The sequence below is a fragment of the Mustela nivalis genome, assembly GCF_964662115.1.
Source record: "Mustela nivalis genome assembly, chromosome: 3".
In the NCBI taxonomy this organism is placed as follows: domain Eukaryota; kingdom Metazoa; phylum Chordata; class Mammalia; order Carnivora; family Mustelidae; genus Mustela; species Mustela nivalis.
This window is the reverse complement of record NC_139022.1, coordinates 87,666,936-87,690,576: the sequence shown is the minus strand read 5'-3', so window position 1 is coordinate 87,690,576 and position 23,641 is coordinate 87,666,936. Positions and strand designations below refer to the sequence as shown.

The 23,641-nt window shown below is 35.1% G+C and overlaps 1 protein-coding gene across 29 annotated transcripts in view; it reads left to right on the top strand.

Annotated features, from left to right (window-relative positions):
* The window catches only part of ERBIN (erbb2 interacting protein), a 128,129-nt gene that overhangs the window by 43,374 nt on the left and 61,114 nt on the right, over positions 1-23,641 (top strand). For all 29 annotated transcript variants that reach the window (XM_082723024.1, XM_082723023.1, XM_082723041.1 and 26 more), the window contains 3 exons: positions 3,559-3,606; positions 8,240-8,437; positions 11,626-11,743. In XM_082723024.1, the coding sequence (XP_082579150.1) occupies positions 8,249-8,437; positions 11,626-11,743 (307 nt within the window). In that variant the 5' untranslated portion in view covers positions 3,559-3,606; positions 8,240-8,248. The remainder of the gene's footprint in view (positions 1-3,558; positions 3,607-8,239; positions 8,438-11,625; positions 11,744-23,641) is intronic.

The window sequence follows — 23,641 nt, the reverse complement described above, 5'->3', positions numbered from 1 at the left end:
AACCCTTTGAGCCACCCAGGCGCCCCTTCTGCCCATTTTTTAATTGGAGTTTTTGTCATTAAGTTGTGTGAGTTCTTTATATGTTTTGAATATTAGTCACTTATGACTTGTATATATTTTCTCCCATTCTGTAGGTTATATTTTCCTTCTGCTGATGGTTTCTTTTGCTGTGCCAGAGACGTTTTTAGTATGATGTAGTCCTATTTACTTTATGTTGCCTTTGGTGTCAGATGATGCCAAGCTTACCTAAGCTCTGTTTTCTTGTATGAGTTTTATGGTTTTAGGTCTTAAGTTCATCTTTTTTTTTTTTTTTTTAAGATTTTATTTATTAGGAAGCTTGGGGAGGGAGAGGGACAGGCACACTCTGTGTTGAGTGCAGAACATGACACAGGGCTTGATCTCATGACTCTGAGATCATAACCTGAGCTGAAATCAAGATTTGGACCCTTGAGCCACCCAGGCACCCCAGGTTCAAATCTTTAATCCATTTTGAGTTAATTTTTGTGTATGATGTAATGGTCAAGTTTCATTCTTCTGCCTGTGACTGTAGTTTTCCCACTATCATTCATTGAAGGAACTGTCCTTTACCCCTTATGTATCCTTGGCTCCTTTGTTATAAATTAATTGACCATATTTTTTGAAAATTGGCATTGGAATTTTGTTAGGGATTGCACTGACTCTTTAGATTGCTTTGGGTAGTATAGACATTTTACCCCTATTGATTCTTCCAGTTCATGGTATGGAATAGCTTTTCATTTATTTGCATCTTCAATTTCTTTCATTAATGTCTTAGAATTTTTGATATTTAGGTCTTTCACTTACTCCATTAACTTTATTCATAGGTATTTTGTTCTTTGATATAATTATAAATGGGATTATTTATTTTTCTTTCTGAAAATTTTAGTGTGTAGAAAATTAACTGATTTTTGTATCCTGCAACTTACTGAATTCACTTATTAGTTTTAACAGTTTTTTTGGTTGGAGTCTTTAGAGGCTTCTATATATACTATTATGAGATCTATAAATAGTGACAGTTTTACTTTTTCTTTTTTTTTTTTTAAGATTTTATCCATTCATTTGACAGACGGAAATCACAAGTAGGCAGAGAAGCAGGCAGAGAGAGAGGAGGAAGCAGGTTTCCTGCTGAGCAGAGAGCCCACTGAGCCACCCAGGTGCCCCCAAGTTTTACTTTTTCTTTTCCAATTTAAACGCCTTTTCTTTATTTTCCTTGCCTAATTGCTCTGGCTAGGACTAAATAGCTTCACTGGTGAGTATTCAAAGAACACTTAATACCTATCCTTTTTAAACTCTTCTAGGGCACCTGGGTGACTCAGTTGGTTAAGCAACTGCTTTTGGCTCAGGTTGTGATCCTGGAGTCCCGGAATTGAGTAAAGGGGCGCCTGGGTGGCTCCCATCCATCTTAGGCTCCATGCTCAGGGTAGAGTCTGATGGTCCTCTCCCTCTGCTCTTTCCCCCACCCTCATGCTCACTCGTTCATGCTCTCTCTCTCTCTCTCAAATAATAGTGTCTTGGAAAAAAAAGAATCTTTAGAAAGAAAGCACAGTAATCTATATTTTTGAGAAATACCCTATATGAGTTTTATTTGGCTAGTTATACCTTTACACCAAAAGTTTTTTTTCTATTTTCCTCCTCATGAGCAGCTTTTTTATTGGTGGACATCTTGCTAGGACAGTCTATGAATTGTTGCCCAAATCTCTTTATAAAAATTTACCAGTGGGATCTTTTAACTATATTATTCCTCTCTGTTCACAAATCAAATGTTGTGACTCTTAATTTACATTTTATTCTTGCTACTACTCTGTCCCCACATCTCTGAATGACCAACTGCTTACTAAAGATCTCACTAGAACATCTATCAGGTATTATAAACTAGTATGTCTAAATACAGGTTTCGCATCTCTCTTCTCTCCAACTTGCTCTTCCATAGCCATATTCTGTTTCAGCTTATTGGCAATTCCATTCTACCAGATTCTTACATATGTAGGAGTATACTGAATGAGAAATTTAGTGACCATCTTTGCTGTACACACAGGTATTTTTTTGTGACATGTACTGTAAGTAGAATTTGTGGGGAAGGTTAAACAACAGGAGTACTAAAATCATTTGGCACAGAAAAAAATAGTTTAATAAATTTAGGGTAACTAAAATTTTGAAACACAAATTTATTAGCATTACCGAATTTTTTAATAAGATTATGATATGTATACTTTTTATTAATGTTACTGTTTTGGGTTAAGGCTATTTTACTTTGCAGTACGGACTATGTAATATTTCACTTTGTATTATGTCTGTAGATACAGAAAACTTCACAATGGTTTAAATAAATGGGAGTTTAGTTTTCTTACATACCAGGAAATCCGGAAGAAGGCAGCAGTTAACATTGGTCCAGCTGCTCAGTAGTGCTTTTAGAAATCCCCAACTTGTTTTGTTTTTCTGCTTTGTTAGCCTTATTAGTTATTTAATACTCACACTTGTTGACTTATGGTCATAAGATTGTTGTTACAGCAGTAGACATGTTTACATCTACCCCTGAATAAGGAAAACAAATGTTTGCCCGTAACCAGCCCCATTCTATCCTGGAAGCAGACTTAATACGTCACTGATCTCAACTACATCCTCCAACCCCTGAGCCTTCCAATTGTGAATATTTAACTGGGTCCATTACTGCCCCCAAAGAAACTAAGATTTCTGTAATGGGAGGAATAGAATATGATCAGCTGTTACTATTGTCTGCTTTACAGAACCATCAGAAACTACTAAATTTAGGGGTGTCTGGGTAGTTCGGTTGGTTAAGCCTCCAACTCCTGCTTGAGATTGAGCCCTGAGTCGGGCTCCATGCTCAACACAGAGTCTGCTTCAGATTCTCTCTTCATCTCTCTCTCTCTCCCCCCGCTTATCCTGCTCACTCTCACTTGCTCTCTTTCAAATAAATGAAATCTTTTTTAAAAAACTACTAAATTTGGAGCACCTGGGTGGCTCAGTGGGTTAAACCTCTGCCTTTGGCTCAGGTCATGATCTCAGTGTCTTGAGATTGAGCCCTGCATCGGGCTCTCTGCTAAGTGGGGAGCCTGCTTCCCCCTCTGTCTCTTTGCCTGCCTCTTTTCTTGCTTATGATCTCTGTCTGTCAAATAAATAAATAAAATCTTAAAAAAAAAAACTACTAAATTTAAATATAATTGGTGATTTGAATATATCTGCTTGGAAAAACTTTACTGTTTTCAGTAGGTCCAGATAAATGGGATTTTAATGTTAAGTGGGTATTTATTATTTGATATAGATGAGGGCTCACCATAGCTAACAAATATATTAAAAACAATCCAGTGACTGTTAAGAAGTTAGGTATGTATTTAGAAGTTAGCAAATTTGTGTGTTTATACTAGTGAATTTTTGTGCTCGCTTCGGCAGCACATATACACTAGTGAATTTTTGAGAATTATAATTTACATTTTGAGGAAGGAATTTAGAAGAGATGATCCCTTAAAGTCATAACGATCTATTTTTATTGTTAATTCTGTTTTTTTATTTTGGTTTCCATAGAATGTTGGCTCAATTAAGAAACATCAGGGAGATAAATTCAACCCAGTGGTAAGTAGCTTTAATTTCTTTTGTTAGAAAATGTTTGGCTTATTGTTATGCCTTTTTTTTCTTAGTTGGCTTCTCTCTCTCCATTTGATAAGAATATTTTTATATCTCTCGTGTTAAGTCTGATTTATAAAGTGACTCTTGCTTATCATAACACTAAAATTCTAATGAACATTCCCCATGTTGATCACTTCCTTTTTAGAACAGGCCAGGCTTCCTTTGGTTTACTTCCTTTTAATATTGTGTAATGGAGGTTCTGTTTGGTTGTTATTATGCATTCCTTTCTCTGCCATATGGTATTTACCTCCTGTATCCTCAATAAGTAAGTTCCCCCTCCTTTCTTGTCAGTAAGCAGTTTTAGTCTGATAAATTAGGGTCCATTTTTATATTGGCTTGAGGCCCGCTGAATTTAATCTGAGGTCTAAACTACTCTCTCCGTAGCCTCTGTCCACAGGAAATTTTTACTTAAAATGTAAACTGTTTTATAGAGCATCTGATTTCCTTTTCTGAATTCATTGTCTCTTTTGAGAAGTTTTACAATTTCTGACCATCTGTCTGTCTGCAGCATGATCTGTTTATGGTTAGCACTACAGAAAAACCTTGGAGGTTGTATTAGCTTCATTAACAATTACTCTGTCTTGTAAATTGCCTTATGCTTCAAGTGTGCTGCACAGATGAAAGCATCTAAAATAAATACTCTTTTTTTTTTTTTTAAGATTTTATTTATTTATTTGACAGACAGAGATAACAGGTAGGCAGAGAGGCAGAGAGAGAGAGAGAAAGGGAAGCAGTCTCCCTGCTGAGCAGAGAGCCTTATGTGAGGCTCATCCCAGGACCCTGGGATCATGACCTGAGCTGAAAGCAGAGGTTTAACCCACTGAGCCACCCAGGCTCCCCTAAATACACTCTTTTAAATACATTTATTTGGTAGTAAACATTTCATGCCCTTTCTTCTCAGCTAGCATTTATATTCCCAAATCCATTATAATTCAGAAATTTTTAGGCCACATCTTCCATGTTCTTGGGTACTATCATATTACAAAAATATAAACATATAGTTTTTATAATTTGATTAACCAGAATATTTTCAAACACCAGACCAACACTGTCCCACAGAAATTTCTGCACTGAGAGAAATTTTCTCTGTCTTCTCTGAGTATGGTGGCCACTAGCCACACATGGGGCTATTGAGCTTTTAAAATGTGCTTAGTGCTTAAATCAAGTTATTTGATTTAACTTGAATTTTAAGTTAAAAATGGTTAAGTTAAAATGGCCACATGTCTAGTGGCTGCCATATTGGAAAGAACAGATTGAGTTCCCTTAAGATTGTTCTTAAATGTCCTCTTAACTCACTATCAGTTGAAATCCTATAATCTCTTGAGCAAGAAATTTCATATTCATTTTTGGAATCTTTTATTTTGGGGATGTCATAAACACACAAGGATAAGCTGAATTCCTTTTCAGCGATGAAATTCTTATTAGATCAACAAAACTGCTTATTCTTATCAGTAAAACATACCCACATATAAATATAGATTATTAATGAATATCCAGTAAACTTTTCTGGATATTTGCTGACAAAATCTTTTTTTTGTTTTTGTTGAAGTGTAATGGACGTAGCATTATATTACGTTCAGGTGTACAGCATAATGATGATTCAGTATATATGTGTATTGCTAAGTGTCCACCGTAATAAATCTAATTAACATCCATCACTGTATGTAGTTAAAATTTTTTTTCTTGCAGTGAGAACTTTTAAAATCTATTCTTTAGGCAATTTTCAAATAAGCAGTACTGTATTATTAACTGTAGTCACCATGCTATGTGTTATATTCCCATGAAACAGATTTTATGTAGAAACTTTTGTGTTTGACATCATAGTGTAGTGGAGGAAGAATTTTTCCTTGACCCTCTCAGGTTCTTTGGCTGGGTCTGAAAACTAACCTGACAAAAACAGTTTTAACAGGAGAAAGCATGCAAATTTATTTCATACAAATTTTAAGTGGCACAGGAGCCTTTATGAGGAGTTAGGATGTAAAGAAACCATTAAAACTTAATATATTTATGCTAGATTTGATGAAGAGTGTAGACTTGGGTACAAGTACGATAGGTCAGAGTATGACATAAGTGTAGTTAAACTGGGGGGAAGTTAAGTAAAGCCCATTTGTTAGGATTCTTCTCCATTCTTGAGAGATCGGGCTGCTCTTTTCCTCCAGGTATAAGGAAGGCACCTCTCACATGAGGATTTTATGGCCTATTTCAGTGGAGAAGTAAAAGGGGAGGCCAGCATGACCTTCCTGCTTCTGCTGTTTTCTCACATTCCTTCAGTTGAAAGTATTCAATATGTCAAGGTACCGTATTTGAGTGGTGTGTTCTGAACCCCATCAGTATTTTATTTTTTGTAAGCCCTAAAGGAGAAGTGCCTAATAAAGACCTATTGATATTTTAATCATCTTGAGAACCTGAGTTCTAATATATCATTATGTATTGAGAAGTAGTATAAGGCAATAAGAGCACAGAAACAGTTTCTTTATGGAAAAATAGGGATAATAGTACATGTCTTAGATATATGAGTATGAAATGAGAATATGCATATATTATCTAAAGAACTTAGCACAGTGCCTGACACATGGTGATTGACTAAGAATAGTCCTATTTTTAAAAAGATTGCAAGGGAAATACTTAGTTGTCAAACACTCTAAGAATATCATATAATTTGAAATAGAAGTTGGTAGCAGTACTTTACAGAGCCATATTGAAGCCTGAGGCAAAAGAAAAAAATAATACCAATCCTGTCCTTATTTAAAAATTAGTCATTTTGTAGGGCGCCTGGGTGGCTCAGTGGTTAAAGCCTCTGCCTTCAGCTCAGGTCATGATCCCAGCGTCCTGGGATCGAGCCCCGAATCCGGCTCTCTGCTTCACAGAGAGCCTGCTTCCTCCCCTCTCTCTCTCTCTGCCTACTTGTGATTTCTCTCTCTCTGTCAAATAAGTAAAATCTTAAAAAAAAAAAAAGTCATTTTGTTCATAAACAGATTAATTTTCAGTGATTTTAATTAAAAAATAAAGCATTAAAATATTTAATTTGATTAAGTTATTTTTGGTGCCTCCTATTTTGTCCTTTAGGCAGTTTCCCTCACTGGCTTCAATATAATCTTGGCTCTGGTTAGAAGTATTCTGTTACTCTAATTGTCTTCTGATTAAGGCAAGAATTTATATTTTACAGAGTTGTTAACTGATTAACAGTCATTCTTATTTATTGACGTAGGCTTGTCTTTGGTAATACAATCTTAGACTAGTTGGAATTAACCTGTGGATAGGTTAAAATTAGCCTGGAGAATTTTCACTAATTCAGAAGTAAACCTTTCTCCCATTTAGTTTAGTTTATACAGACTTCATTGTTTCAAACTAAATTGAAGCAAGTTTATTCTCTAATGTGTAACCTTACACAAATATAGGATCTATAAGCTGTTTAGAAAAATCAAAAGACGAATATTTAATTGAAACAAAATTCACTTGGCGTGTATTGAAATTTTGATGTGGAATTTTGCCTTGGAAAGTTAAAGGGGTGATGACTCTTTTTTTTTTTTTTCTTCTTTTAAAGATTTTATTTATTTATTTGCCAGAGAGAGAGACAGCAAGAGCAGGAACACAAGCAGGGGTAGTGGGAGAGCGAGAAGCAGGCCTCCTGCGGTGTAAGGAGCCAGATGCAGGGCTGGACCCCAGGACCCTGGGATCATGACCTGAGCGGAAGGCAGAGGCTTATCCACTGAGCCACCCAAGGTGCCCTGGGGTCATGATTCTGATGGCTCACTACAGAAGATCTGAAAATATATTTGCAGTCCTACTTTCTACTCAAAACTGATATATGCAATAATATAAATATATATTATTATAAATATATATAACATATGCTTTATAGATAATATATACTTACTTGAGAGAGAGCATGAAAAGGGGGAACAGAGGGAGAGGGACAAGCAGACTCCCTGCTGAGCAGGGAGCCCAATTGTGGCTTGATCCCAGGACCTGAGCTGAAGGCAGATGCTTAACTGACTGAGCCACCTAGGTTCCCCCAAATTCTTAATTTAGAAATAGCTCTTACCCATGGGGCATCTGGGTGACTCAGTGGATTAGGGCTCTGCCTTTGGCTCAGGTCATGATCTCAGGGTTCTGGGATCGAGACCCGCTTCCAGCTCTCTGCTCAGTGGGGAGCCTGTTTCCCGCCCCCCTCTCTCTGCCTGCTTGTGATCTCTGTCGAATAAATAAATAAAATCTTAAAAAATAAAATAGCTCTTACCCAGAAATTAAAGAAGTATCTTTGTTGTATTAGGGCTTTTCTAGTTGAGAATAAGTGGGACTCATAAAGCATGTTTCTTATAGAAGCATATAAATAGGTATTTAACAGATCATTTTTTAAAGTACAGAAGTATTTAGTTTCATTTGAAATTCAGTATATATAAATGTATATAAATTCTGACAGTAACAATATGTTTGAATGTATTCCATTGGATGAATATAAAGAAGGATGTACTTATATTTGCTACATAGATCATGATAAATGAGTTGTTATTTTTTGGGAAAATTGTTGATTATAACATGTGTTTTAACTAAGCGTATTTTTATTTCAATATTGCAGTGTCTAAAAATGACTACAAAACGAAGCTTATTTGTGCGGTTGGTACCATGTCGTTGTCTACGAGGGGAAGAGGAGACTGTCACTACTCTTGATTATTCTCATTGCAGTTTGGAACAGGTTCCCAAAGAGATTTTTACTTTTGAAAAAACTTTGGAGGAGCTCTATTTAGATGCTAATCAGATTGAAGAGCTTCCAAAGGTATGGTCAATACTGTCTTTTAAGAATTGTCTTTGGTTATTTTTATGCAAGAAATACGATATCCCTTGGTGTAGCCATAATGCAGCCAATATTTGTGTTTCCATTGTTTCTATTTTCTTTTCTTTTTTGGTTTAATTTTATTTTAGGGTATGCAACAGAACTTGAAAGAATTTTTTTTTAAAGATTTATTTATTGAAAGAGAGCATGTGAAGAGGAAGAAGGGCAGAAGGGAGAGGGAGAATCTCAGGTAGTCTCTGTGCTGAGCCTGAAATCCTACATAGGGCTCCATCTCACAACCCTGAGATCCCAACCTGACCCCAAACCAAGAGTTGGATGCTTAACCAACTGCACTACCAGGCATCTCCAGTATTTTTTAAATAGAATTTTAACCTTTGTTTCTTCAAGTTAATTGCTTGAGTATTTGAGCAAGTTTTAAGTTAAAATTTTGTATTTAATTTCCATTTTTTGTAGCCCCTATGGTAGGACTGCATGATTTCTGAAGCCAATAGATTTAGCTAGACAAATAGAAATTAATGCTTTCTTTTCCTATTGATCTACATTATTATAATTAAGAATAAATTTTCCTTTTGTTGTCACCTAATAATTTTGTTATTAAGCAGGTTTTCAGAGGTACTGTTCTATTTGTCCCATTTTGCTTTGTTTGGAAAGGTTTTGGGGGACATAACATTTCTGAAATCTAAGAACAACTAGATGGAGGAAATTTGTTTTGCTGCCATGCTATATCCTCTCACATTATCAGTTTCTTTGCTAAAATTTTTCAGTGGCTACTTTTATTAATCCTTAAAAAAATGCCTCTTTATTCTCAACTCATTTTCTTGTTTATTATGGAAAAACTGCAGTAGCTTTTTTTTTTCCCCAAATTTTTATTTAAATTCTAGTTAGTTACATCTGGAGTAATATTGGTTTTAGGAGTAGAATTTAGTGATTCATCACTTACGTATAACTTCCATTGCTCAACATGAGAAGTACCCTCCTTATTACCCCATCACACATTTAGGTTATCCCCCACCTACCTCCCCTCCAGCAACCCTCAGTTTGTTCAGTACTTTTAATTTGTTAGAATGTTTTACTACGCAAACAGTAGTGTTTATCAAAACTGGATGGAGATGTATTGGTGACTCATAAGCATGTGTGGCATTTCCAAAAAAGGAGCTATGATTTACCCTGGTGGATTTAGAAAATAGAAATAGAGAACACTTTGTTAAATTATAATTTTTAAATGAACAATGAGTATTTTTTTAGTATAAGTGTGTTTTTGCAATAAATAGGATGTACATCTAAAAATTATTCATTGTTGGGGTACCTGGGTGACTCAGTTGTTTAAGCACCTGCCTTTAGCTCAGGTCATATTCCCAGGGTCCTGGGATCCAGCCCTGCCTTGGCCTCCCTGCTCAGCAAGGGGCCTGCTTCTCCCTCTCCTGGTCTCCCTGTTTGTGCTCTCTCTCTTTGTATCATACAAATAAATAAAATCTTTGAAAAAAATTACTCATTGTTTATCTGAAATCCAAATTTAATCAGGCATCCTCTATTTCATCTGGCAACTGTAACTAAAATAGAATAGAAAGTACAGTGTGTTACATGTGTCCATTGGTGCATGGAATCTATGTGTTAGATTTCTGTGTGTGTGTACATGTGTGTATATACATGTTGGATGACAGTGCTTTGAAAAAGGCTTTTCCTTTGGTGGTTAGTAGTAAAAACATTTGAAAAGCCAGTGACATCCAAGATTGTCTTATAAAGAAATCTGTGTATGGTTGTGGATAAAATATTAAGATTATGGGTTGCATGTTTATGAATTACTTCCCCAGGTTGTAATAAGGTGCTTTGTAATTTACCGTCTCCTTACATACTGTTCTTTAGAAAGTAATTTATCTTACTTAGTTGTTCTGGAGAACTTGGAAGTCCAAGATTAGTCCCTTTCTGTAATAAGCACTAGTAGGGTTTCAGCTTGGTGATTGAATAGAAAAGAGAGTCTTGCTGTGATAGTGCAGATAATTGAATCACTTGTACTTCTTTCAGTTTTTGGAAGAATGCTCTTCTTAAAAAGGGCTTATTCAGTGTTATCCTGATAATAATTTTTTGTTTGATTTGCTAATAAACACTACTTTTTAAGAGTAGTTTTAGATTCATAGCAAAATTGAGAATTCTCATATACCTACACTAAGCCTCCACCATTGTCAACATTCTCTATCAGAGTGGTATTTACATTAAAATTGATGACCATGTATTGGAAAATTATCATTACCCAAAGTCCATAGCTTATAGTATGGTTCATGCTTGGTGTTGTACATTGTATGAGCCTAAACAAATGTATAATGAAATGTATCTGTGATTTAGTATCCTACTGAGTATTTTCATTGCCCTAAAAATTCTCTGTGCTCCACACAGTTTTTTGGTATGAAGTATAGAAGTGACCCATTTACCTACACTTTTGGTTAAATATACTTTATTTTAAATACATTTTATAAAAATAAATAAGTACATTTTATTACTGTGATTTTAGTGTAAGAATATATTTGTTCATAAATTTTTTTGTCCTCCCAAGTCAGAATTAAGTATTTTGAGTCATTCTGAGTCAGTTGTCATATTCGGGGTTAATTTGTGTAAATTTTCATTTTGGAGTAAAAATATTTGAAATACAAGTTCCAAAGTTTGTCATATTTAATAGCCACTTATTTTTTTACTACTTTAATAAAGAACATACCACATTTTTATTCTTTTTTTTTTTTTAAGATTTTATTTCTTTATTTGACAGAGAGAGAGAGATCACAAGTAGGCAGAGAGGCAGGCAGTGAGACTGAGGGGCGAGGAGAAGCAGGCTCCCTGTTGAGCAGAGAGCCAGATAGGGGGCTCTATCCTGGAACCCTAAGACCATGACCTGAGTTGAAGGCAGCATTTTAACCCACTGAGCCACCCAGACACCCCCCACATTATTATTCTTTCTGAGTGCATTTTGCTTAGGGCAGAAGTATGAGGATGTAATGATTGAGTAGTTTGCTTGTGTTCAGACCCATAATAACATGAAACGATAAGAGATCTTTCCTAATGTTTTTGTAGGTATAATTCATGAAGTTTAACCACACTAATAATATTTATTTGTATAAAGGTTAACAAATGAAATATTTAAGGAAACTTAATCAAAATCCTTTCTTCCCTTGTTTCAATAGCAACTTTTTAACTGTCAGTCTCTACACAAACTGAGTTTGCCAGACAATGATTTAACAACATTACCAGCATCTATTGCAAATCTCATTAATCTCAGGGAACTGGATGTCAGCAAGAATGGTAAGATTTTTCCCCCTGGCTTTCTGTACTTAAGAACATGTAATTTTATTGAGATTTCTATTGTGTTTTAACAAACAAAAGTACAGAAGTAAAAAGTGTTGTATTAACTTTCATATATATAAAACTTACCACATGATAGTTTAAAACAATGTGGAGATAAATTGTAAAAACTTTTCAATGACCTTTTAATTAAATGCTATGGATACATACATGTATATACTTAGGTATCCTTAAATTTATATATTTATATGTATTTATTGTCCTATATTTGTAATAATGAGAAACTTATTAACAATGGTGGTGTCTGCTGTTGATTATGCTATTTATATATAGCCATAGAGAGGAATTTAATATAGTTCCATCAATATTGTCATGAAATATTTATGCTATAGTGTTAAAGGTTGAAAAAAAAACTTGTGTAACGTTATAAGTGAACTGAATTAACATCATTGAATATTTATCGAAAGACCTCCTTTTGCCAAGTACTGTATTGGGACCTAGGATTATAGTTAATGATGAGAAATAAAAGGACATTGTCAGTGTTCTCTTGCTGCGTATAGTCTAGGCTTAGTTTGATATACACTGAAGATAATGTGGAACATTCCAAAATGTTAGGTGCTTACCTGGTCCAATAGAGAGAGAGCTAAATACTTGAAAATTTTAGAATGAACATGTTTCTTACATAATTACCAAAAAAAAATCACAAGAGAGTAAATATTAAATTGTCTGCCAAAAGATAAGACTTCAACAAACACTAAATTCCAAGTTATATTCAAATAATTCTTTATAACATTTGAAAAAAACTTGAAACAAGTCCCAAAAAATTTAGTATAGTAGCACCAGTAAATGCCTAGCAATCATATTTGATAGCTCTTGGTTGCAAAGTTACTTTTTGTCTTGTTGATAGGAATATACAGGAGGGATCTTTGTATTATATCAATTCTACATTTTAAGATTTATTTTGAAAACCATTTTAGGACTGATTAAAAGAATTATCCTGTTTTCATAATTAACAGTTAATTTTTTATGAATTTACAACTGTGCCTACCCATTTTTATAAAAAAGTTATTGTAAATAAATAAAATAAATATGTGTGTTTATTTGCATGCCTTCATGCAAATTATCACCCTAATTATCTTAGCTATGGGCAATTCATACCAAATAATTATATATTTTGTAGGCAGGTCATCAATTTAATACTTCTATTTTAAGGATTAAATCCTTTGTAAGGAGGTATAACATGTTCATATTCATTTTGGGTTCAGAGAAGGTTATAGTAGTTAGTTTTCTACTGAGTTTTAGTTGTTTATAGTTAATAAATTTTAAGTTTAAAACTTGTAAATCATTATATTTATTTATTTATTTATTTATGTTTAAATATTTTATTTTTTTAACTTGACAGGCAGCGAGGCAGGCAGAGAGAGGGAGAGGGATAAGCAGACTCCCTGCTGAGCAGAGAGCCTGATGTGAGGCTCAATCCCAGGACCCTGGGATCGTGACCTTAGCCAAAGGCAGAGGCTTTAACCCACTGAGCCATCCAGGTGCCCCAAAACTTGTAAATTTTTTTAAACTTCTGTTGAAACATTTAACTCTTGAGTTAAAAATTTTCTGTTATTTGGAAGCAGCTGGGTTGCTCAGTTCTCAGAGCCTTGGTTTCAAGTCTTGATTCATTTATTATTCATTTATTCCATGTTGGGTATGGAAGCTACTTAAAAATTATTGTTTTTCTGTGATATGAAAAATTTGTGTTTTAAGTAAAAACTTCGAATCTAATTACTACCTAGATTGGATTCATTTATATCCCGTTTTTTCTCCAGTTTATTTCAAAAATTTCATAGCCATATTAAAAGCCTACATAAAAATTGACAGAACACGGATGGATTCACACTCTGTTAGCATTTTGCCATGTTTAGTTTCCTTCTCTTTTAAAAATATATGTGAATTTAAATATGTTCAGTGAAAAGATGTTGTTGCTTATATAAAATTTCTATTTGGTAAACCTATTTAAAATTTTAAGTTGCAGACATGAACTTTAAATATTGGAAGAAGCATTTCCCAAGAACAAGGAAATCTTATAAATAACCACAATATCATTATCACTTTCAAGAAATTTGACATTACATTTTTCCTGTTGGCTTAAAAATGCCCTTTTTAGTTATTTGCCCTTCCACCCCTAGTTACAGATCACATAGTATTCAATTGTGTCTCTTCAGTCTTTTAAAATTAGGAACAGTTTGCCCATCTTTTTGTGTTTTTCGTGATACTAACATTTTGAAGAGTTCAGGTCAATAGGTTTTTAGTTTGTGTGACTTTCCCCCTCATGATTTTATGCCAGTTAAGTAGATTTCCTCATCTTAAAACTTGTCTTTAAGGGTAGTTTGAAATGAGTTTCAATTCCTGTTGCTTTTTTAGAGTGACAAGTTTTACTTGATAAATTAGGAGGAACTTAATCCACTGTCATTGTAGCTCTCCACATGCTGATAGTTAAGTCAACACACAGATAGAACTGTAGAATTGTTGTGACATTAGAGGTCATCAAGTTTAACATTCTATCCCAAAGGGGTATTTTCTACTTTTTGATCTTTTTAAATGGAAAGTGTTAAAGTATAAGGAAAGACATCTGAAATAATTTGAATGTTACTAATACAATTGTATGCACCTGGGAAAGGCTGGCAAACTGCTACAACTCTTCATGCTATGAAAATAATACCTCACTCAGTAATGAACATGCTTGCATATGTCTCCTGAAAAATGCATTGACTCTGGATTTATTACCAATTGAGAATGGTGCAGTTGTGGTGCATCGGTGTCCTTGATATCTTCAACTTTTTGCAGCTTCTTAAAGAATAGTGTGTGTGAGTTATGACAACCTACTGAACTATAGTGTTTCTCTTTTTTTAATTCTAGTTTCAGCATGGTTTTTGTTGATTATATAGAAAACTTGTTTTATATGATTATATCAGCTGGTGTTTTTGAGGAGTTGGAAATAATTTCTATATGATGAGAAGATTTAAAATAAGCACTCAAGGGGGCGCCTGGGTGGCTCAGTGGGTTAAAAGCCTGTGCCTTCAGACCAGGTCGTGATCTCAAGGTCCTGGGATGGAGCCCTGCATCAGGCTCTCTCTTCAGGGAGCCTTCCTCTTTCTCTGCCTGCCTTTCTGCCTACTTGTGATCTCTGTCAAATAAATAAATAAAATCTTTAAAAAATAAAATAAAATAAGCACTCAAATACTCTGCCCAGAAGGAGGATGACATTAGTTATTGCTGCCAGTGAAACCTTACAACTTATTTTCACTAAAAATTAAATTGTAATTTATGTTTTCTTTTCTTCTCTTTCTCTGTGATTTCACAGAGAACAGATCTCCCCTACATTTTAAGTGGCGTAATCATCAGTCCCTTGCCTTTTATTTGTTTGCTTGTTTTTTTTTCTCCTTTTTGTCTTAAACTCATCTAAATGCAACTGCACTGAAGAGTAAATGTGTTTAATTTGCTCTTCCTTTTGTGGCTTAAGTTTTGCTTTATTAGCTTTTTAAAGAAATAAAAAAGTTCACCACGCCCAAGTCATTGCAAAAAAGCAACTAGTGTTTGAGAAATAATCATTTCTATGTTCAAATGCCTGTCCTTCTTGAGAAAACTAATGCAGATGATGATTAAAACATTCTGCTACGTACTTGATTGGGAAGGCTAGTGGGGAAAGGGAGATAAAAGAAACGAAGACTAGCCTAGTTAATTCATCTGTCTGAGCACACAGAATGCAGAGCCAGGAAATTATAAGGCAAAGAAACCAGAAAGAATAGCTCAGATATTTCTAACTGATAGAGGAATGCTAGAGAGGTTAATTAAGGCCTTTTCTTTTTAATTGAGTCAGAAAGCCCTGGAAGAATGAATTGAAAGTTTGTGGTGAAAACAGAAAACAGTTCATTGAACCTGAGAAGATCTGATGATTAGGGACCAACTGCTGGAAAACGCTCTTCACTTTAAACTCAGAGAAGTTAAATTGATTATGAGGAAAATTACAGTCACTGTATTTTTCTCCTGGGTTTTCAAATTTCTTAAATTGCTAATGTACTTATTAGTTGTTTAAGTTGAGCTCTTTTAATAAATCAGTTTGTTTAAGATCATGAAAGAAGAAAAACTGTGTGTTAAACTAACCTAGAACTAAAAATATTTAGACCAGTGATCACTGGTCATTGCCAAGTATGTTAATAATATAGACTGTAGCTGGGGTGTCCACTCATTATACCTTACTGTGGCCTTATCACTTATGGATTGTTTGGTACTTTATGTTTTGGACAATGTCTTATTCAGACATAAGATTATAGTTGACCCTTGAATGATATGGGGGTTAGGAGCATCAACCCCCTGCACTTTTAACTCCCTCCCCCTGTCGCCATCTTAACTATACTCACAGCCTACTCTTGACAGAACTCTTACCCCTAACATATAAATGTATAATATATGTTTTGTATGGTATATGTATTACATATTATATTCTTACTAGGTTGACAAAATGTTACTAAAAATCATAAAATACATTTATAGTACTGTCAAAAAAAAATCTGTGGTTAAGTAGACTTGTACTATTCAAATTAATGTTGTTTAGAGGTTAACTGTATATACTTGCTTTTGTTTTGCTCTTTCATGGTCAAAGAATGGCCTGGTCTGATGTTGATACTCTTTGAAATCATGTATTTCAACAAGAGAATACCAAGATGTCCCTTTGAATGCCAAGTAGCTACCTGTAAGACCAGGCCAGATCCTAAATGTCAGGAAGTATATTCTCTTTCCCAGCAGTAAAGAAAGAGTTCTTCTATAATTAAACAATAGTAATTGTTTACTCCAAAGTAATTGTTCCTCCAAAGAGGAAAGCCACATTTTGCAATATCTAATCTAGTGTCTTCATTTTATTAAGTTTGAGCAAGAGTTAAATTCTTACAAAAAGGGTATATTACAAAGAAGGAACACGATGAAATTCAAGTGAGAAGGAACAAGGAAAAGATACTTGGACTTGTTAGAGAATTAAAAAGTAACTCATGATAAAATTCAGGTTCTGCATATGTTAAGGGTAAAATGAACCATCTTTGAAGACCGGCTAACACAAGCATTGAAAGTAGGCCTCACTGAGAAAGTAACATGAACAAGGACTTGAGAAGTTAGCCATGTAGATACTGGAGTTAAGATTGTACCAGAAAGAGGGACCAGCCACTATAAGGTTGGTAAGGTGTGAGTGTCCATAGTATGTGTGGGAAACAGAAGGCCAGGGTAGCTAAAACAGTCAGCAAGATGGGAGAGTGAGAGGAATAGAGGTCAGAGAGTTAGAGCCTTGTAGGCATCTGTATGTTCTTTGACATTTACTCTCAGTGACATGGAATCATTTAGAAAGCTTTGAGCAGATCAGTCAGACCATGATCTGATTTGTATTTTAAAGACTTACGCCAGCTATATGTAGAAACATTGTGAGTACAGAGGTGAAAAGTAACCAGTTGGGCTGTTATGTCAGTCTTCTCTGATGACAGCGATAGAAGCAGTGAGATGTGGACAGACTCTAGATATATTTGAAGGTTGAGTCTACAAGATTTTAAGATGGACTGAATGTGGGACACGAGATAAGAAATAAGAGATAAAGATGACCTCAGTGGTATTGGTGTATACAAGTGGAAGGATAGTGTTGCTAACAGCCAAGATGGGGTCATCTGTGGGAGTTGTAATTTTTAGTGGAAAAAAAATCAGGTCATTTTTGGACATGTTACATTTGAAATAAGATACCTGTTTATTTGCAGGGATCTGGAGTTTTCAGTCAAGAGGGGGCTCTGCTAGCTCTACATACATGGAGGTTGTCAGTGTATAGATGGTATATAAAGTGTATAGATGGTATATAGATGGTATATAAAGCCAGAGGCTAGATACAGTCACCAAGGGCATGAGTGGGAAAGAAAAGAGACCTAAAGAATGAGTCTTAATGTCAACCCAACATTAAGAGACCTGGAAGAAGAGGAGAAGGTACAGAAGATCCAGAGAAGAAAGACTAGTGAGGAGGAAAAAAACTAGTAGGATGAAAATACTTTTCTTTGCTACATTTTAGCTTCTCAAGAAAAGGAACCATGTCTTAGTATTTATAGTCTATAATAGTGTCTTACATTGTGTTTAGGTGGTACATATTAGCTGAATAATGCAGAGTATAGGTGATTTCAGTTTGGGCTTTTTTTTTTTTTAAGATACCTAAGCAATACCTAAAGGGTATTTGAAAATTTTTATTTGGAGTTAAGGGAAGATTTAGAACCTGTAGGAATTAAAGTCATAGTAAATACAATGCTAGCAATTTGTAAAAACAGAAAACCCAGAAGTATTTCAAAACTCCTCCTTTTAAGGAAAAATTATTACTGTGTATCTGAAAGCTGGAGATGATTTAGAATTACTTATATCACAGATACTGGTTACTTTTTATAAACCTCATGCTGTGGAATAAAGTACTTAAAATTTTTAAAAATATAAAATATATGTATTTGTGGAAGATGATAAAAGCATTACTTCCCATTAAATATTAAAATTACAGAAATCTGATCTAGAACTTTTAAAATTATTCTTTCTTCATGTAAAAGTTTAGATCGGTAGAACATACTTTACTCCAATTGGTCTTTTTCTCCTTACATAGACTTTATTGTGTACTAAAAATAATATACCTCTTGGGTAATATTTTCTATGTAGATGATTTCATGATACTTTAAGGACTTGACAAAGGCCAAAGAAATGAGATATTTAGCTAAGGTTTTTAAAATGAAGTGGAGTGCTACTGAAAACCATGGAATGTCCTTCCCCTAAATGTGAAATGTTCTATTGTAAAAGATGTGTTTTGATAAGAATAACACACTGCGGGGGCACCAGAGTGGCTCAGATAGTTATGCGTCTGCCTGTAGCTCAGGTTGTGGTCCCAGGGTCTTGGGGTCAAGTCCCCGCATTGGGCTCTCTGCTCAGTGGGAAGCCGGCTTTTTCCTCTCCCTCTGCCTGCCACTCCCCATCCTTGTGCTTGAGCTCACTCTCTGTCAAATGAACAAATCTTTAAAAAAAAAAAAAAGAAGAAGAAGAAGAATACACTACAACCATCTCACCCCAGATATTCAAAGTTCCTACAGTGTTTGAAAATTAATCCGTGTAATTCACCATGTCAGTATGCATATACCTGATTCCATTCTTTGGTGTTTACATAAGAGAAATAAAATATGTGTTTACAGAATGAGTAAAAAATTTTTTTAAAATAAATTTTGTCAGAGAGTGCATGCCAGATAGAGCACAAGCAGGGGGAGCTGCAGGCCAAGGGAAAAGCAGGCTCCTGCTGAGCTCAGCAGGGAGCCTGATGGGCTTGATCCCAGGACCCTGGGATCATGACCTGAGCCTTTTTAAAAGCAGATGTTCACAGTACCTTTACCATAATAATCCAAACTCACTGCCTTTTTTGCTCTTTTTCCTCCAAGTCTCCCACTTCTGGCTCTAACTACCACATCTGCCCTGGGACTCCTGCTGCTATCCCATACACATTTTTTAAAGTATTAAGTCAGTTTAGCAAAAGAGTACTGTTTTAATGTGTTCAGTGTATCTTGTAGAATTGTCACTTGAGACAAATGATTTGTTATTTAAAGGACTGATAATGGGGCACCTGGGTGGCTCAATAGGTTAAAGCCTCTGCCTTCGGCTCAGGTCATGATTTCAGGGTCCTGGGATCGAGCCCCCAATTGGGCTCTCTGCTCGGCAGGGAGCCTGCTTCCCTTGCTCTCTCTCTGCCTGCCTCTCTGCCTACTTGTGATCTCTTGTCTGTCAAATAAATAAATAAAATCTTTAAAAAAAAATAAAGGACTGATAAGAATTTAACTTTTTTTAAAGATTTTATTTATTTATTTGACAAACAGAGATCACAAGTAGGCAGAGAGGTGGGCAGGTTATGGGGGTGAAGCAGGCTCCCTGCTGAGTGGAGAGCCCAATGCGGGGCTCGATCCCAGGACCCTGAAATCATGACCTGAGCCAAAGGCAGAGGCTTATAACACTGAGCCACCCAGGCGCCCCAAGAATTTAACTTCTAAGAATATGATCCATAACAAATATTTTATATGTAAATGAATAAGAGAAAAGAAGAAGGAACAAAACCAGTGTAAAAAATATGAAAGTTATTGGTAGTCAAATTTAGCAAAAATTTGCTGTTCCAAGTACAGTATAATGAATAGTTACGTGTACTTAGGACAGAAAATTGAATCAATTGAAACAAAACCTACAAGCAGTAATAGAAGAAACAGATACTAATTAAGCAGTTCATTGTGTACATACCCTAAAATGTGTAATTGAAGTGTTAAATTTCTAGGTAAAAGAGATGCTTTGGAGATTGGTAGTTCGAATTTTTCAACTTCTAACAGGGTTTTCAAGTTTTTATTACCATTAATAAGAAAATTCTTCTGTTATTCCCTCCAAAAGCAACATCTCTCATATTCCTGTTACCATCATTTTATTAAAAAGTGGTTTTTCACTCAAAAAGAATAAATACTATAAAGCCACTAAATTTTATTTAAATTTTTAAAGATGTTATTTATTTATTTGAGAGAGAGAAAGGGAGAGATCGAGAACGAGCAGAGGGAGGGCAGAGGTAGAAACAGACTCCACAGAACAGGGAGCCCAGGGTGCAGCGGCTTGATCACGGGATCTTGGGATCATGACCTGAGCTGAAGGCAGACGCTTAACCATGTGAGCCGCCCAGGTGCCCCTAAAGCCACTAAATTTTAAAACTTAGATGAAATAAAAAATAAATTTCCAAAATCAGCTCAAGAAGCAGAAAACTTACAAAGACCAGTGAGGGGTGCCTGGTTGACTCTGTGGGTTAAGCTTCTGCCTTCTGCTCAGGTCATGATCTCAGGGTCCTGAGATCAAGCCCTGCATCTGGCTCTCTACCCAGCAGGGGGCCTCTTCCTCCTCTCTTCCTGCCTCTCTGCCTCCTTGTGGTGTGTGTCTGGCTGTCTGGCTGTCTCTCTCTCTCTCTCTGCCAAATAAATAAATAAATAAATAAATAAATAAAATCTTAAAAAAAAAAAAAAAAAAGACCAGTGAATACAGTATTATATTGGATAGTCAGAAAAACTACCAAGTCTACTTTTAAGAGCAAATTTGACTAAACCTTTTTGGAATTGGGGTTATCCCTAATTTATAAAAACTTCTTTAGATTAAAGTATGGGGGAAAGTACACAATTCTGTCTATAAGGGTAAAATACATTTTGATAATAAAATCAGATAAAGACTTATTTAAATCACAATGTTGTGATCCTCTGTTGGGATGACAGATCTCATCCTCCAACAGGTTAGCCCAAGCCATCCCAGCCACGTTTCTCACAGAACAATAAGGGGACCCTAAGAGCTAGTGGAAATTAGCCAGAGAGCTTATTTAAACCCTTAATTTCAGTAACTTGGCTAAAGTTTCATTGGCCAAAGCAGAGCACATGGCTGAGCCTGGAATCAGAACATAGGGAAATTATACTTAATATTTTGATGGGAATAGTTGAAGGATCACATTGTAGAGAGAGTGGTATAGGGAGTGAGTCTAATATTGCAACCACTCTATCACACATATCTAGAAATGAACTTTATAGAAAATGTGCATGCAACCTAAATGGAAGAAAAACATAAAACTATGGAATAGATGAGTAGAAGGACCTAAAAGGATAGAGTGTCAGGAAACATAACCATGAAAGAATCTGGAATATGACAGAGGTGCCTCTACAAATTAATGAAATAACAAAAGTATTTTGTTAGCATTGGAACAGTGGTTTTATGTGGGAAATAGGGAAAAAAAGAGAGAGCCTTCATAATATGTGCTAAAATAAATTCCAAATTAATTAAGGATAATAATATGAAAACAGTTACAATTATTGGAAAATGTAGAATATTTTTATGACTTTGGGATAGGAAAGAGATCTTATTCAAGATATAGAGAGCATAGTAGGAGCACTTGGGTGCCACAGTTGGTTAAGTATCTGATTCTTGATTTTGGCTCAGGTAATGATCTTACCATCATGAGATAGAGCCCTCTGTTGGGCTCTTCGTGGAGCATGTAGCCTGGTTGGGATACTCTCTCTCCTTCTCCTTCCTTCTTTCTCTCTCTAATAAACTACTAAATTAATTTTAAAAAAGCACAGTAGTAAAAGAATAAAATTTCTGTATGACTAAATAAATAATACATGACAAACAGAAAAATTTGATACACTAGTATTTCTAAAGAATGCTTACAATCAGTAATAAAAAGATAATCCAATAGAAGATGTACAATAAACATGGAGTTCAAAGAAGAAGAAATAAAAATGATCAGTAAACACATAAAAATATATTATCACTAGAAAATATCAAGAATATCTAGCTTTAATTAATTTACTTTTAAAAAAATTTTATTTATTTGACCGAGAGATCACAAGTAGAGAGGCAGGCAGAGAGAGAGAGAGAGAAGCAGGCTCCCTGCGGAGCAGAGAGCCCGATGCGGGGCTCGATCCCAGGACCCTGGGATCATGACCTGAGCCGAAGGCAGAGGCTTTAACCCACTGAGCCACCCAGGCGCCCCTCCATTTATTTCTTAGTTTAAGCTTTATCTTTACAATTTTGTTCATTTTTTTCCTCTTCAAGTACAGTAACTCTTTCAAAGTTCTTTTGTCTCCGAGTCTGTTTCTAGTAGCTGAACAGTCGTAATCTTTTTATAGTGGAATAAGTCAAGCATTTACAAAAGTAGAATATAATACATCTACTGTACCTATCAACCAACTTCAGCATGTATCAGTATATTGAATACCTCCTACTACACTCATCTGTACCTCCTACTTTGCCATCCCTTATAGTTTCTGTTAAAATCTTATCTGTCTATTTATTTATTTATTTATTAGCATGAGAGCAAATGGGGTGGGGAAGGGCAAAGGGAAAGGTGGGTAAGGAGTCCCAAGCAGACCCTGTGCTGAGTGTGGACCCATACATGGCGCTCCATCTCACAACCCCAGATCATGACCTGAGCTGAAACCAAGAGTTGGATGCTTAACTGACTGAGCCACCAAGGCACCTCCTTACCTCTGATTATTTTAAAGCAAGTCATGAAGAATTCCTTTTATATATAAGTATTTCAAAATGAAACCACTCTATTGTCATACTTGAAAAAAACAGTAATTTCTTAATATCATTCAATATCCATTATTGTATATATTTGCTAATTTGAAGATTTACATGAACTCTATAAATTTCAGCAAAAGTAAAAGTTCCTAAAACTGAAATTAAAGAAATGAGTTATCTTGACTGTTTGAGAAATTGAATTTATAATAACAATGGTAATAAAACCTTCCCATAAGGAATCATTGAGCCCAGATTCCTTAAATTGAAATTTTTATTGAGATAATTGTAAATTCACATACAGTTGTAACAGAAATTGCAGGGTAGTTCTGTGTACTTGTTACTTAGTTTCCACAGTGGTAATGTTTTGTAATATTTTAGAACAAGGGAGATAACTGACATTGACACAGTCCCCCAATTATATTCTTTGGTCTCCTCTTACCTGGGTAATTCCTCAGTCTTCCTTTGTCTTTTTTGACCTTGATAGTTTTGAATTTTATTGGCCAGTTATGTAGTAGGATTTTTCTAAATTTGAATTTGTTTGATGTTTGCTTATGATTAACTGCATGTTACATGTTTTTGGCAAGAATATGACAATAATGGTATTGCATCCCTTCCCAGTGCATCTTAGATTTGGTACCACGTGATATTGCTAACTGGTGATGGTAACTTTAAAGCAATTTAAGATGGTGCCTTTGATATTTCTTTATTAAATTGCTTTTTTTTTCTTTTGTTATTAATAAGTATCTTTTTGGGAGAAACAATCAATCTATTAGTATCCTATTT